Source organism: Doryrhamphus excisus, linkage group LG2 (genome assembly GCF_037039965.1).
Source record: "Doryrhamphus excisus strain RoL-2023G ecotype Guam linkage group LG2, RoL_Dexc_Guam_v1.1, whole genome shotgun sequence".
NCBI classification, from domain to species: Eukaryota; Metazoa; Chordata; class Actinopteri; order Syngnathiformes; family Syngnathidae; genus Doryrhamphus; species Doryrhamphus excisus.
In genome coordinates, this window is record NC_136358.1 from 20,367,869 (window position 1) to 20,383,051 (window position 15,183).

At 48.6% G+C, this 15,183-nt stretch overlaps 1 protein-coding gene and 1 long non-coding RNA gene across 4 annotated transcripts in view; one reads left to right on the forward strand and one right to left on the reverse strand.

Annotated features, from left to right (window-relative positions):
- Nucleotides 1–13,310, forward strand: part of chrm2a (cholinergic receptor, muscarinic 2a) — a 44,282-nt gene extending 30,972 nt beyond the window's left edge. For both annotated transcript variants that reach the window (XM_058078765.2, XM_058078766.2), the window contains one exon: nucleotides 9,777–13,310. In XM_058078765.2, coding sequence (XP_057934748.2) covers nucleotides 9,820–11,313 — 1,494 coding nt within the window. In that variant the 5' untranslated portion in view covers nucleotides 9,777–9,819 and the 3' untranslated portion in view covers nucleotides 11,314–13,310. The remainder of the gene's footprint in view (nucleotides 1–9,776) is intronic.
- The window catches only part of LOC144894579 (uncharacterized), a 32,169-nt gene extending 17,657 nt beyond the window's left edge, over nucleotides 1–14,512 (reverse strand). For both annotated transcript variants that reach the window (XR_013625214.1, XR_013625213.1), the window contains exons 1-2: nucleotides 14,297–14,512; nucleotides 13,585–13,768 (exon numbers count right to left, since the gene is read on the reverse strand). This is a non-coding gene — a long non-coding RNA (uncharacterized LOC144894579). The remainder of the gene's footprint in view (nucleotides 1–13,584; nucleotides 13,769–14,296) is intronic.
- Between the last annotated feature and the right edge of the window lie 671 nt (nucleotides 14,513–15,183).

The window sequence follows — 15,183 nt, forward strand, 5'->3', positions numbered from 1 at the left end:
CAATCCGAATGAATATATAATCGGATTCACAGGGGTGGAATATTCCTTTCCCCAATCCGATTGAGGTATCACTTGGAGTATTTTGGAATAACGTCCTTCCTGGGTGCATTGATGTCACGTAGCAACATAGAAAGGAAGGCTACACCTAGCCTTAAAAAGCTCCAGCATAGCGTTAGCTTTGGCTAGCGGCCTGAGGCGCCAGTGGGTGCTAAAGCTAGTCACGAGCCTGCTAGTCGCTAGTCTGCTAGTTGCTAGCCTGCTAGTCACTAGTCTGCTAGTAGTTAGCCTGCTGGTCGCTAGCCTGCTGGTCGCTAGTCTGTTAGTAGCTAGCCTGCTGGTCGCTAGCCTGCTAGTCGCTAGCTTGCTGGTTGCTAGCCTGCTAGTCGCTAGCCTGCTAGTCATTAGCCTGCTAGTTGCTAGCCTGCTAGTCGCTAGCCTGCTGGTAGCTAGTCTGCTGGTAGCTAGTCTGTTGGTTGCCAGCCTGCTAGTCGCTAGCCTGCTGGTCATTAGCCTGCTAGTCGCTAGCCTGCTAGTCACTAGCCTGCTAGTCGCTAGCCTGCTAGTCGCTAGCCTGCTAGTTGCTAGCCTGCTAGTCACTAGTCTGCTAGTAGTTAGCCTGCTGGTCGCTAGTCTGCTAGTAGTTAGCCTGCTGGTCGCTAGCCTGCTGGTTGCTAGTCTGTTAGTAGCTAGCCTGCTGGTCGCTAGCCTGCTAGTCGCTAGCTTGCTGGTTGCTAGCCTGCTAGTCGCTAGCCTGCTGGTAGCTAGTCTGCTGGTTGCCAGCCTGCTAGTCGCTAGCCTGCTGGTAATTAGCCTGCTAGTCACTAGCCTGCTAGTCATTAGCCTGCTAGTCGCTAGTCTGCTAGTCACTAGCCTGCTAGTCACTAGCCTGCTAGTCATTAGCCTGCTAGTCGCTAGCCTGCTAGTCATTAGCCTGCTAGTCGCTAGCCTGCTAGTCGCTAGCCTGCTGGTAGCTAGTCTGCTGGTAGCTAGTCTGTTGGTTGCCAGCCTGCTAGTCGCTAGCCTGCTGGTCATTAGCCTGCTAGTCGCTAGCCTGCTAGTCGCTAGCCTGCTAGTCGCTAGTCTGCTAGTAGTTAGCCTGCTGGTCGCTAGTCTGCTAGTAGTTAGCCTGCTGGTCGCTAGCCTGCTGGTCGCTAGTCTGTTAGTAGCTAGCCTGCTGGTCGCTATCCTGCTAGTCGCTAGCCTGCTAGTCGCTAGCCTGCTAGTCGCTAGCCTGCTAGTCGCTAGCCTGCTGGTAGCTAGTCGGCTGGTTGCCAGCCTGCTAGTCGCTAGCCTGCTGGTAATTAGCCTGCTAGTCGCTAGCCTGCTAGTCGCTAGTCTGCTAGTCACTAGCCTGCTAGTCACTAGTCTGCTCGTAGTTAGCCTGCTGGTCGCTAGTCTGCTAGTAGTTAGCCTGCTGGTCGCTAGCCTGCTAGTCGCTAGCCTGCTGGTCGCTAGCCTGCTAGTCACTAGTCTGCTAGTAGTTAGCCTGCTGGTCGCTAGTCTGCTAGTAGTTAGCCTGCTGGTCGCTAGTCTGCTAGTAGTTAGCCTGCTGGTCGCTAGTCTGCTAGTAGTTAGCCTGCTGGTCGCTAGCCTGCTGGTCGCTAGTCTGTTAGTAGCTAGCCTGCTGGTCGCTAGCCTGCTAGTCGCTAGCTTGCTGGTTGCTAGCCTGCTAGTCGCTAGCCTGCTAGTCATTAGCCTGCTAGTCGCTAGCCTGCTAGTCGCTAGCCTGCTGGTAGCTAGTCTGCTGGTAGCTAGTCTGCTGGTAGCTAGTCTGTTGGTTGCCAGCCTGCTAGTCGCTAGCCTGCTGGTCATTAGCCTGCTAGTCGCTAGCCTGCTAGTCGCTAGCCTGCTAGTCGCTAGCCTGCTAGTTGCTAGCCTGCTAGTAGTTAGCCTGCTGGTCGCTAGTCTGCTAGTAGTTAGCCTGCTGGTCGCTAGCCTGCTGGTCGCTAGTCTGTTAGTAGCTAGTCTGCTAGTCACTAGCCTGCTAGTCATTAGCCTGCTAGTAGCTAGCCTGCTGCCACAGAGTTATTCTGACAAGTGAAAGAAAAACTGGAGGAAGTCGGTATCACGTGATGTTGGTGTTTACGTTTTACTGGGCATGCCCCATTAACTTTTCTGGTTGATTATTGCAGCACATGTAGACACGAGATTGGAATATTCCTTTCCATGGATACCATTGCTTTCGGAAAGGTCATTCGGAAAGAGAAAAACTCCTCATGTAAACGTGGCTAACGTCAGCGTGGAAAATGTGCCTCTGTTCCCGTACCCGATCCACAAGTGGTCCGCCATGACGCCTGTCCGTCCAGCGTGATCGTCAACGTTTCCTTGTACTTCCCATCAGCGGCGTTCGAGTGTCGTTGCATCACAGATCTGTGAAATTAAATTTGCAGAGTTTTTCTCCTCTAAAAGCGCCAGGAGTCTTAATAACAGGATGAAAATCATCCTGACAGCTGCTACATTATTCCGATGCTAATCTCCTCGTCGGAGGATAAACCAGACAAACGGTGACGGATTTAGGAACCTTAAGTGCGTCCCGTCGCCACGATGCTTTGACGGGCCATCAGGCTTTTAAAGGTTGACTCTTCCAGATTACCGTTCTGTCAGCTTTTACTTTCAGCCGGCGTCAGCGGGCTAAGATTAGCGCCTCGGACGGTGACGGCCGCTCCTGATTGACGGCGGTGTCGCCGCGCCATCTGGTAACGTCACGGTCGGATGCGTTTTAAAGATGTCAACAAAAGCAACGTTGCTTTCTTCCTGCTTCCGTGTGAGGACAACCTGTCCAAGGGCAACATTCGCTTTGTGGCTTTGCTGTGAATCGCAGGGGGACACGGGGGGAAAGGGGAGGGGGGGGCGGCCGGTGAAACAATGACGTGGAACCAATCCAACCGGCACCCACTTTATCTCTTCCCCTTTTTTCTCATTCCCTTTTCTCCATTTTTTTTGCTATCGGCCGCTATCTTAATGAGCGCCGGCTTTCCATCAAGGGCGAGCGCCAGCCTCCGAGATGCATTGCAGGCAGGCGGAGCCTTCGGGGAGTTGGCAGGCCAAGGGGGGGGTCTCCGCCATTAAGACAATTTAGACTTGCCAACAGAAGCAGGAGGAGCAGGAGGATTGGCTAACTTTCCAAACATGGGCTATATGTCTATATGTGCCCTGTGATTGGCTGGCTCGCCCGAAGAATGGTTGTTTATCTATATGTGCTTTGTGATTGGCTGGCTCGCCCGAAGAATGGTTGTTTGTCTATATGTGCCCTGTGATTGGCTGGCTCGCCCGAAGAATTTTTGTTTGTCTATATGTGCTTTGTGATTGGCTGGCTCGCCCGAAGAATGGTCATTTGTCTATATGTGCCCCGGGATTGGCTGGCTCGCCCGAAGAATAGTTGTTTGTCTACATGTGCCCTGGGATTGGCTGGCTCACCCGAAAAATAGTTGTTTGTCTATATGTGCCCTGTGATTGGCTGGCTCGCCCGAAGAATGGTTGTTTGTCCATATGTGCCCTGTGATTGGCTGGCTTGCCCAAATAATTTTTGTTTGTCTATATGTGCCCTGTGATTGGCTGGCTCGCCTGAAGAATTTTAGTTTGACTATATGTGCTTTGTAATTGGCTGGCTCGCCCGAAGAATGGTTGTTTGTCTATATGTGCTTTGTGATTGGCTGGCTCACCCGAAGAATGGTTGTTTTTTCTATATGTGTCCTGTGATTGGCTGGCTCGCCCGAAGAATGGTTGTTTGTCTATATGTGCCCTGTGATTGGCTGGCCACCAGTCCAGGGTGTACCCCGCCTCTTGCCCGAAGACAGCTGGGATAGGCTCCAGCACCCTTGTGACCCTTGTGATTAATAAGCAGTCGAAAATGAATGAATGAAATGAGACTTATACTCCAGTGTGACTTATGTATGTTTTTTTCTACCTAATTCTGCATTAATATTCCGCATTATATTCCGGAGCAACTTTTATTCCAGAAAATACGCTACTTTGGGCTGTGCACTTAAAAACAGAAAAACAATAGCACAGGCAACACAGCAGGGGTGCGTTTTTTCACCAATTTTCCCTCTTTGGTGTGCAGCGGTTCGGGAGTAGAAGGCTCGTCTTTCCCGAACACATCCCTGACGACGCGTCACAAGGCAGCCCGGATTCGGCATTGTGCATGCATCCCATAATGAGGCAACAGAGACTCATTGGCATGCATGAGAGAAGAAGCGGGCGCGTCCCAAAGGCGACACACAATAGCCAACGTGCGGTAAACATCCATCTTAAGGGGCGGCAACAATGGGAAGATCCCATTATGTGGGCCCGTAACGTGGACACATTATGTCGGACATGACGGCGTTCCGACCAAGCTGAGAGCTCCATTTCCTTGGAGTTCACCGAAGCAAGGCAGCGTTCCACGCCTGAAAGACACAATCTTGTGTATTCTCTTTCACATATTCTCCGGGACAAGGAAGTAAATGTATTCAAACTCCGGGGGAATTGGGCATCGGCGCAACACACGAGCCGCATTGCTGTCTTCCATATGACTGCAGGAATTTGGCAAGTGTTGCCGTTGTGTTGATTTGTTCCGAGCTAACGTCCTTGGAGTGGTGCTGAATAACGTCCTGAAGCTCCAGCCAAGGAGGAGCCAAAAGAGGAGATGTTTACAAAAGTTTGGAATGTCGCCGGGAGTTGCTATTAGCAGCTGCCATTTCTGTGCTGATATCGGAAATCTGATATGGAAAGTCGGCACGGAGAGGAGATTGCTGCAGGTGAAGGTAGCAGATGTCTTCTCTGGAGAAGCCATTATCTTTGACTTTATGGAACGCTGCTAATTAAAGGAAAAACAGACGCAAGGAGAACCATCATCTTTTCGTCCTTCTCTTCTCTGACAGCGCCATTCCAAAGTGTGTCTTTCACATAACAGAGGTCGGAACGACATGTCATTTTTCCCAGATGGCCGGAATATCAATTTCAGTTTAGCTGTGATAAAGTCTCCTTGGGAATGCTGGCTCTCCGTAGAGCGTCCAGGTCGCCGTAACGTAACGTCACAACAACATGTAAGCAGCAGTGAGATCCCAACCCACTTTGGACCCCCTCTGCGGGTTCTCCTGGGAATGTTTGAGTCACCGACTTAGCACGTTAGCACAGCTTCTTTCTGACAGCGCTTCCAGCCCCGGCTGCGAGATGGAGTATCTGGCAAAGGGGAGGCGTCACTCCGCGGAAAACGTCGTGGCGCGAGGGCGCGCGACAGGCAGGAAATTAAACATGGCGACATGACAACGATGCGCATCTTCGGCGGCCGAGATATAATTACTGATTTGCATTCAGACCCGAGTCAGGATAAGCGGCATGGAAAACGGATGCATGGATTTGCATTCATTTCTATGTCAGGGGTACCTGGCGCCCCACCCCCGGGGTCGGGGTTTGCGGGGGGTCGGTCTGACCAGATGCCTGCAGAGATGCAATATAAATATTTAGACAGCAGCTACACATCCTTTTTCCATCCGCAGCCTCTCCCGCTACCTTTGTGTTCCTCCTCCATGTTGTCTGACAGGATGCTGGAGGACATCCACCCCCCACCGCCCCCACCCCCGGGGAACAACTTTACTACTTTTTCTGGCTTCTCTCCACCGTAACAAAACCTTCCCGTCAGTGTACACGGCCCACAGTCTGGATAACATCTCATTGACGGGGAGCCAAAAGACTGTTGGTCCTCAGAGTCGCTTTGGGATTTGGGAGAGAAGCTGCTGGCTTTTCACAAATTGGAAGAAAAAAAGGATCCTGGGGACCACAAACATCTCCTAATTTGGTGCTTTGATGTTCACTTGGACGACGACTTGCTAAAGGGGACATGAGGCTTGGGGGGAGTTTAGGGCTTAGGGTCTTAGTGGTTTATTGGGTTAGGGTTAGGGTCTTAGTGGTTTATTGGGTTAGGGTCTTAGTGTTTTATTGGGTTGGGGTTTAGGGGCAGGGTCTTAGTGTTTTGTTGGGTTAGGGTTAGGGTCTTCATGTTTTACTGGGTTAGGGTCTTCGTGTTTTATTGGGTTAGGGTTTAGGATTAGAGTCTTTGTGTGTTATTGGGTTAGGGTTTAGGGGTAGGGTCTTCGTGTTTTATTGGATTAGGGTTTAGGGGTTGGGTCTTAGTGTTTTATTGGGTTAGGGTCTTAGTGTTTTATTGGGTTAGGGTTTAGGGTTAGGGTTTAGTGTTTTGTTGAGTTAGGGGTTAGGGTTTAGGGCAGGGGTGGGCAAATATTTTGACTCGTGGGCCGCATTGAGTTAACAAAATTGTCCAGGGGGCCAGAACATGTATTTAACACACACACACATTTTCCTTGAATGATTTGTCTAATTGTAGCTGTATGTTCTCATGTGGCTTTTTTCAGGAGCACTTTAAACATCAAACTATGTCACTAAATTTTACATTTAAAAAAAAAATGACTAAATAAGACATGTTGCCAGTTTGTATGTTAAAAGTTGAAATACTGAAAAAGCAACTAGCGGGCCGGATTCAAACACTTGGTGGGCCGCATGTGGCCCCCGGGCCGTAGTTTGCCCACCACTGGTTTAGGGGTAGGGTCTTAGTGTTTTATTGGGTTAGAGGTAGGGTCTTAGTGTTTTATTGCGTTAGGGTTTAGGGGTAGGGTCTTAGTGTTTTATTGGATTAGGGTCTTAGTGTTTTATTGGGTTAGGGTCTTAGTGTTTTATTGGGTTAGGGTTTAGGGGTAGGGTCTTGGTGTTTTATTGGGTTAGGGTTTGCGGGTAGGATCTTAGTGTTTTATTGGGTTAGGGTCTTAGTGTTTTATTGGGTTAGGGTTTAGGTCTTAGTGTTTTATTGGGTTTGGGTTTAGGGGTAGGGTCTTAGTGTTTTATTGGGTTTGGGTTTAGGGGTAGGGTCTTAGTGTTTTATTGCGTTTGGGTTTAGGGGTAGGGTCTTCATGTTTTATTGGGTTAGGGTTTAGGGGTAGGGTCTTGGTGTTTTATTGGGTTAGGGTTTAGGGGTAGAGTCTTAGTGTTTTATTGGGTTTGGGTCTTAGTGTTTTATTGTGTTAGGGTCTTAGTGTTTTATTGGGTTAGGGTTTAGGGGTAGTGTCTAATGAGTTCTTGCTATACGTGGCGACTAGCGACAAAGTTTAATGGAAATCCATGGGGGAGTTTTTGCATAGTCGGGCTTAGTAACCAACTTGTCCTTGCAACCTAACTTTGAGACATGATTGGGAGAATCCTAAGCGGATCTATGAACCCCCCCTGTGCCCCCCCCCTCAATGTCCCAGCTGTAGCGCCGCAATGACGGCATTCTGGTCATTCATTCTGGATGGAAAGTGTTGCCGCCACCGATGAAGGAAATGCTTATCATCATGGAAATCAGGAGATGCCCCCGTGTCCCGCCGCCCCCCCCGTGGGGATGCAGTTTGCATCAGATGGAGCCAGGATGGCCTGCAACACAGCTGCTCCCAAATCACGGCGACAAGCGCCACCTGTTGCGTGTCCTCGGCAGAACCGCTGACCCGTTTAAGTGGCATCAAATTAAAGGCCGCTTTTGTTGTTTGGCTACTATTTCCCTCGCTTGACAAAAGTACAAAAGATAGGTTTGGGGGGTGGGGGGGCATAGGTGGCCTTTTTCTGCTCCCTCTCTAAGCAATTTTCAGCTCGAGTGAGCAGAGACATGTCGGTGGCAACAAGAACGGTAATGAAGCTCATTTATTGCCATTGTCCCGTGGCAGCGCAGAAGACAAAAGAAGCCATTTAGGCGTTTGAGTCGGACTGGAAGTTGGCTGGCACCTTATGTTCATCAGTCAAAAGGCCGCCATCATGATGAGGTTGCGTCCACAACACAGCAGGCGGCAGCCGCATGATTGATAGCTAACGCTAAGATAGTCGCCGCTCCCCTCTCTCCCCGGGCGATCGCTCGCTCGGCGTGCTGCCGAGATTCCGAATCGGAGCTTTCGACATAAGCGTTAGGACCGTCGGTACCTCGGGGAGGACGCATGGATTTGCTTGGTCTCTGCAGAGTCTAGTCTGAGGCTCAACGGGGGCAGCGGGAAGGTGCACGGAAGGCGGGCCACCCGTGGGGCTGCGGTACGACGCCGCTCTAATCCATTTGTCCTCAAGTGTGTCCCATTTGTATTGTTGCCATTTGGCGGCATAAATCACTCGGACTTAAACATTTTATGGGGATTAGCACGGCTTAGCACCCTGCCCCGACGTCACCATTAGGGACTGCTGATAAGTGAAGGGTGAAGACCGAGGCAACAACGTCACACCGGGTGTGCAATGCTTGGAAATACTCAATATTTGCCAGAAATATTTCAATATTGAACAAAGACAAAAATCACTCCACACTCTTTATTGCTCTCTGGTTCTACCATATCTTACTTATTGTGTGGAAATATGGGCTAATAACTATAAAAGCAATCTTCACTGGCTAAATGTACTGCAAAAAAGGCCAGTAAGGATAATTCATAATGCCGCCTACAGAGAACATACTAACTCCTTATTTCTAAAATCACAAATACTTCAACTTGCTGATATAGTTCATCTTCAAACAGCTAAAATAATGCATAAGGCTAAAAATAAGCAATTAGCTAAAAATGTCATCCAATACTTCTCTACAAGAGACGAGAAATATGATCTCAGGGAAGAACTACATTTGAAACACTAAAAATAAAAATAAAAATAAAAATAAAAATAAAAATAAAAATAAAAATAAAAATAAAAATAAAAATAAAAATAAAAATAAAAATAAAAATAAAAATAAAAATAAAAATATTCAATTATTTTAGGAAAGCAGGAAGTGAACAAGGACTAGGACTGCATTAAAAATAAAAATAAAAATCTTTAATTATATTAGGAAAGCAGGAAGTGAACAAGGACTAGGACTATGTTAAAAAATAAAAATAAAAATCTTTAATTATATTAGGAAAGCAGGAAGTAAACAAGGACTTGGACTACGTTATAAAAAAAATACAAATACAAATACAAATCTTTAATTTTATTAGGAAAGCAGGAAGTGAACAAGGACTAGGACTGTGTTAAAAATAAAAATCTTTAATTCTATTAGGAAAGCAGGAAGTGAACAAGGACTAGGACTATGTTAAAAAATTAAAATCTTTAATTATATTAGGAAAGCAGGAAGTAAACAAGGACTTGGACTAAGACTGCGTTATGAATAAAAATAAAAATCAATCTTTAATTATATTGGGAAAGCAGGAAGTGAACAAATGTAACAGTTACTGATTGTAAAAGTACCAGATGGAGGGGTAGGATTTAATAAGCTTTGCTTCTTCCTACTCTTTTTGGACATGTGGAACTGGGAACTGATTATGGGATGCATTCAATTGTAATCTGATGCATGTTCAAATGAAATTAAACCATTACCATTACTATATTTTGCATTTCCCTCCATTAGACAGTGCATGGCTTCATGACATTAGCATTGTTTGGGTTGGAGACTGAAGACGGGGTCCCGACCCAGTGTGTCCCGTCTCAAGCATTCCTCGGCTAAATTTACCAGGATTTGTTACCCAGAAAAGGTCTTTCCATTCAGTGGCCAAGAATCCACTCCTTCGGCTGAAAATAAAGCAGGGAAGGATTTTGGCTTTTCAATGAGCTGACAGATGCGTTTGAGGGACCTTCGCCACGCAACAATTTCTCAGCGTTTTCATTTCTGACAGCAAATACAAGCCAGACTGATTATCAAACACATGTTAAGGAAGCACTAAGCGGAATAGTTCCACGCTAATGTGACAGCACCTTCATGAATATCTCATCTTCGCCTGGTTCCAAATGCTCTTTGTTCTCCGCTGCAGGTTCGGCGTGAGTAGGAGGCGTCGCCAACCAGGAGCAGATGCCATGGATGTATTCAACTTCACGTACTGGAACGCCTCGGACGGCAACGACACCGACGCCGCGGAGGAGAGCGAGAGCGCCTACAAGACGGTGGAAGTGGTGTTCATCGTGTTGGTGGCCGGGTCCCTCAGTCTGGTCACTGTGATCGGAAACATCCTGGTCATGCTGTCCATCAAAGTCAACAGGAACTTGCAGACGGTCAACAACTATTTCCTCTTCAGCCTGGCGTGCGCCGACCTAATTATTGGACTGTGTTCCATGAACTTGTACACGGTCTACATTGTCATCGGGTACTGGCCTCTGGGCCCGGTGGTCTGTGACCTGTGGCTGGCACTGGACTACGTGGTCAGCAACGCGTCCGTTATGAACCTTCTCATCATAAGCTTCGACAGATACTTCTGCGTCACTAAGCCGCTCAGCTACCCGGTGAAGAGGACCACCAAAATGGCGGGGATGATGATCGCCGCCGCTTGGGTGCTGTCTTTCATTCTGTGGGCGCCCGCCATCCTCTTTTGGCAGTTCATCGTGGGTGGGCGGACAGTGCCTGAGAAGGAGTGCTACATTCAGTTCTTCTCCAACGCCGCCGTCACGTTCGGCACGGCCATCGCCGCTTTCTACTTGCCCGTCATCATCATGATTCAGCTCTACTGGCAGATCTCCAGGGCGAGCAAGAGCCGCGTGAAGAAGGAGAACCGAAAACCGTCGGGAGGCAACGCCGAGCCCCTGTCGCCCGCCCAACGGACACCCAACAACAACAACATACCCGGCGAGAACGTCGGTTGCTCCCAGAGCCGGAACGCCGACGATACCGCAAACCAACACGACGGCCGCATGCAGAACGGAAAAGCTCCGACTTCGACTACGAATGACGCCGAAACCGAAGGCGACGACGCAACAAGGGACGTCTGCGCTCCCGGAGAAGAGAAGGAAAGCTCCAATGATTCCACTTCGGGCAGCGTTGCCGCGTCCAACACGAAGGATGAAGAGGCGGCGCCCTCTGCGGCCAACTCCAGTGCCGACACCAACCAGTCTCTTCCTCGCCAGCGCGCCAAGGCGGGCGGCTCAAAGCTAACCTGCATCAAAATCAAGGCTAAATCCCCCAAAGGTGACTGCTACACGCCTTCCAACGCCACCGTGGAAATAGTCCCCGCGTCTGAGCGGCAGAACCACGTGGCCCGCAAGATCGTCAAGATGACCAAGCAGCCGCCCAACAAGAAGAAGAAAGCGGCGCCGTCGCGGGAGAAGAAAGTGACGCGCACCATCATGGCGATCCTGGTGGCGTTCGTGGCCACGTGGACGCCGTACAACGTCATGGTCCTCATCAACACCTTCTGCTCCAGCTGCGTCCCCAGCACGGTGTGGACGCTGGGGTACTGGCTATGCTACATCAACAGCACCATCAACCCCGCCTGCTACGCCCTCTGCAACGTCACCTTCAAGAAGACCTTCAAGCACCTCCTGCTGTGCCAGTACAAGAACATTCGGTCGGCCAGATAGAGATGTGTGTGCGTGTTGTGTGAATGGCCGTTCTATCCGCCGCGCATCAGTTAGCCGGGACTCCAAACGAGCAGCTAGCGCACCACGACAACTTCACACTGGGACAATAGGGCTGCCTGAATTGAAATACTTCGTAACGGGTATTCCGTTCAGTGACAATACTTGTCGATAAGTGTACAAAGTACTCTTTGTGTTCCACACTACATCACAGCGCACCCCTGATCGCACGGACAACATTAAAACTGGTTTTAAGGTCGATTCTAGCTAGCTAGCTGCAATGAGGCCGCTTTTAGGTCCCCCATTATGGAGAAAAACCTCCTTCCTCGTTGACTTGACCCGCCTGTAGCTAGAAACCGAAACCCGCCGTTGAAACCGAAACCGAGTCTGTCCGGTTGACAGACTGGCCTTTTCGCTCAACGGCTAGCTCCCTCACCCCTTGTTCGTTCTGCGGACTTTGGTTGGAACCCGGGTCCAAACGCTGGGGTGGTTGAACCGGGTGCGTTATACTGACCCCGATCAAAGTGCGGTTTTGGGTTTTGGGAGGGTGATAAGTGGCAGTGGCTATGCGGAGTGGCGCTTTTTATTGGCGTTTTGTAGACCTCGGTTCGAACCCGAGGAGAAACGTTGGACTGGTTGAAACCGGAGGCTTCACTACACGTCTTACAACGAGGTCATCAGTCAAACGAGGAAGCTTTATTGTTTGATCATTTTGTTTTTTCATCAAACAAGCTAACCTTGCATTAGCTTGCCGTTGTGACCATCACGTTAGCACTGTAACTGGCATAGCTATGCTAGCATTGCTAACGTTTGTGTCCTCCTGTCCCCGTCCTTCATGTTACATCGTCCTACGTCATGTATGGCATCTATGATGTTGGAGCTAGCTCTCTCACCCCTCGTTCGTTCTGCGGACTTTGGTTGGAACCCGGGTCCAAACGCTGGGGTGGTTGAACCGGGTGGGTTACACTGACCCCGATCAAAGTCCGAGTGGCGCTTTGATAGGAGTTCTGCAGGCCTCGGTTCGAACCCAAGAAGAAGCATTGGAATGTTTGAAACCGATGGGTTAAAAGTGTAAAGAAAAGGAGGCTTCACTACACGTCTTAAAACGAGGTCATCAGTCAGACAAGAAAACTGTATTGTTTGATCATTTTGCAAGGCTAACCTTGCATTAGCATGCCGTCCTGACGATCACGTTAGCACTGTAGCTTGCATAGCTATGCTAGCATTGCTAACGTTTGTGTCCTCCATGTTACATCGTTCTACGTCATGTATGGCATTTATTATGTCGGACAAGTGCAGAGGTACAGGGTGTGTGCAACAGACATTAGCATCATTAGCGTTAAGACTAAACACAAGTCTCATAGGAATAAACTACAAAACGGGACCTTTAATGTTCAAGGTCATGGTTCTACATGTTTTTTCTCAATGTTTCAATTTTCGGCGCATGCACTAGCAGGTTGCAAGCTAGCAGTCAAAAGATGCATCAGCGATTGTTCTGCCCAACTTTGTTTTGTTGACACAATCTGGATGTTTGCTAAGGCGGGGCTAATAACATATTTATGTGTGCTGTCAAATAAGCAGATACGGTCGGAGCTCAGAGCTTATTAGCGTGCATGTGTGAGTGTGCGCTGGATCGATAGCGCCTCCGTGTGTGCGTGTGCATGTGTGTGTGTTGATGCGTGGTTGCACACTCCGAGTTTGGAGTTGACTATGGATCACAGCTTGACGAGCTGCTGATCTTTATCAAAACAAAAGGGCTACTAGCATGGTATGATGTGTTTAGCTAGCTTTGATAATAGTCCGAGGTAGACGCCGCGTGGAGCGAGTTTATCCACTTACCTGGCCGCCATATTGGATGGGGCATACAAGTCAATGTACTTTCATAAAGAATATTTTTGTCAACAAACCCTCTTGTTTATACGTTCCCATGTGCATCCATGGACTTGGGAAACTGGCACCCAAAGCAATTCCGATCAGGTGGTAGTATTCCCAAGTATGTTGGGAACATAAACATTGACTTGTATTAATTTACAGCCATCCAATATGGCGGCGATGTTGACATGCGGCGTCTATGTCGATTTCGGTTTATACATATAGCTATGGTCATAACAATCCGTAGTCATCATCATCGCGACTCCCATGATGCTATGTTATGTAACCGACATGGCTTCCATGAGTTCCACATCGGCCATGCTGGAACCCACTCCACACAAAGACCATGAACAGTACAAGAATCAGCATTTATGATTTATGACAATATCAATGTTGTCTTACCTTTACCGTTGTCTCCAGTGGCTTGGTTTCGCACCGACGACAAACAAAGTGCGAGTCCATCCTTTGGGATTGGGGGTGGGGTGGTGGTTTCTACCAGAAACCATGACCCATGAAGCAGGAACTCCCCGTGATGACAACTTCCTGCTGCGTCTTTTCCACTCGATTTCCGCTCAACTAAATCAATCTGAAACTCACAAGCGGAATCAAATTTATTTTGATTGAAAAATTCCGAATGAGATGTCAGTCATGATGGGATGTTGTGTTGATGAGTCCTAATGAAGTACCATGATAAGACGACTAGCACTTGACTACCACCACCAGAGGGGGAGAAGCCACCAACTGTGGCCCAGAAAGGTGCACTGTCTCTGGGTACATGTTACGAAAAGGCCCTATAAGGCCATGGAGATCAAAGGCACACTTTTAGCACATCAGCTGCTGGTCATGTTGGCGGGCGCTTCCTCTCATCGTGGAGCGTTTGGTACATCGTATCGTTCTGTATGATCTAATCGGTCAGATATTTAACATGTATATTGTGAGTATGAAAGTGTCCCCCGATGTCGCCACCCCACCCCACACCACCCGGGCCGCATGACGTCCATTAGTGAGCGCCCCACGCTCCATTGGCGTCCTTCAGGCTGTACACGAGTGAAACATTAGCTCATTACATGCTCAGCTAGAGCGCGTTCATGCTCAGCACCAGAAGTAAACTCACCTTTTCATCCATTCGGTGACAACAATCCACATTATTCCGCCGACCAGGAGGCCAAATTAGCTTTTTTGTTGCGCTCGATTGCACTTCTTTGAGCGCGTTTAGCAACGTGGACTTTAATGAGCTTCAAAGTGAAATCCTTGAGCCGCATTGGCGGCCATTTGCTGCTGAGGCTGGTTTGAACTCTGACCCTTGAACTGGGCGGTGCCAAACCGACAGGCCTTAGCTGCTAACCAGTTAGCCACGTTCCACGATCCGAAATTTTCAAATTGTCATGTGATCATTAATGTGCCGTCAGAGCCAATCGGGCTCCTTTTCACACGGCTTGAAAAGTCAAAGGGCTTCACCTCTTTCTTAGGGGTGCACAAGAAGGACACATAGGACGTAGGAAAGGAGACAAGGTGTCCAAAACACGACTCTTATCGGAAGATTGTACCGAGCAGTTTTTTTTAAAGTGCCTTAGCGGGAATGCCAGACTGCTCTTGTGTGTTTGTTTTGGCTCTGAGCTCCTTCAACGTGGTCATTATTATGCTGTGTGTTTGTGGGCGTGGGTTTTGGGTTTTGGGGTTGGGGGTTTATTCCCGAAATGGCACAAGACAGCGAGAGTCGAACAAACAAGCTTCCAAAGACTTGATAAACTCGGTGGACTATTTTCACTTTCACTTTTTCTAAAATCGCTTTAATTTTTTTGTACATAAACGCTTTGGTGGTGGTTTTTTTTTGGGTCTGTGGGGCATGGTTTTGCAAAACACTGCCAACACCGGACACTAGGGGGGGCAAAAGAACGCCTGCCGCTTGTTTTTCCTGTTTGTGTTGTTTTCCTGTGACGTGTGGCTTGGTTGTTTGTAAATATTGAAATCTATATATGAAACTATACAGTATATACACTA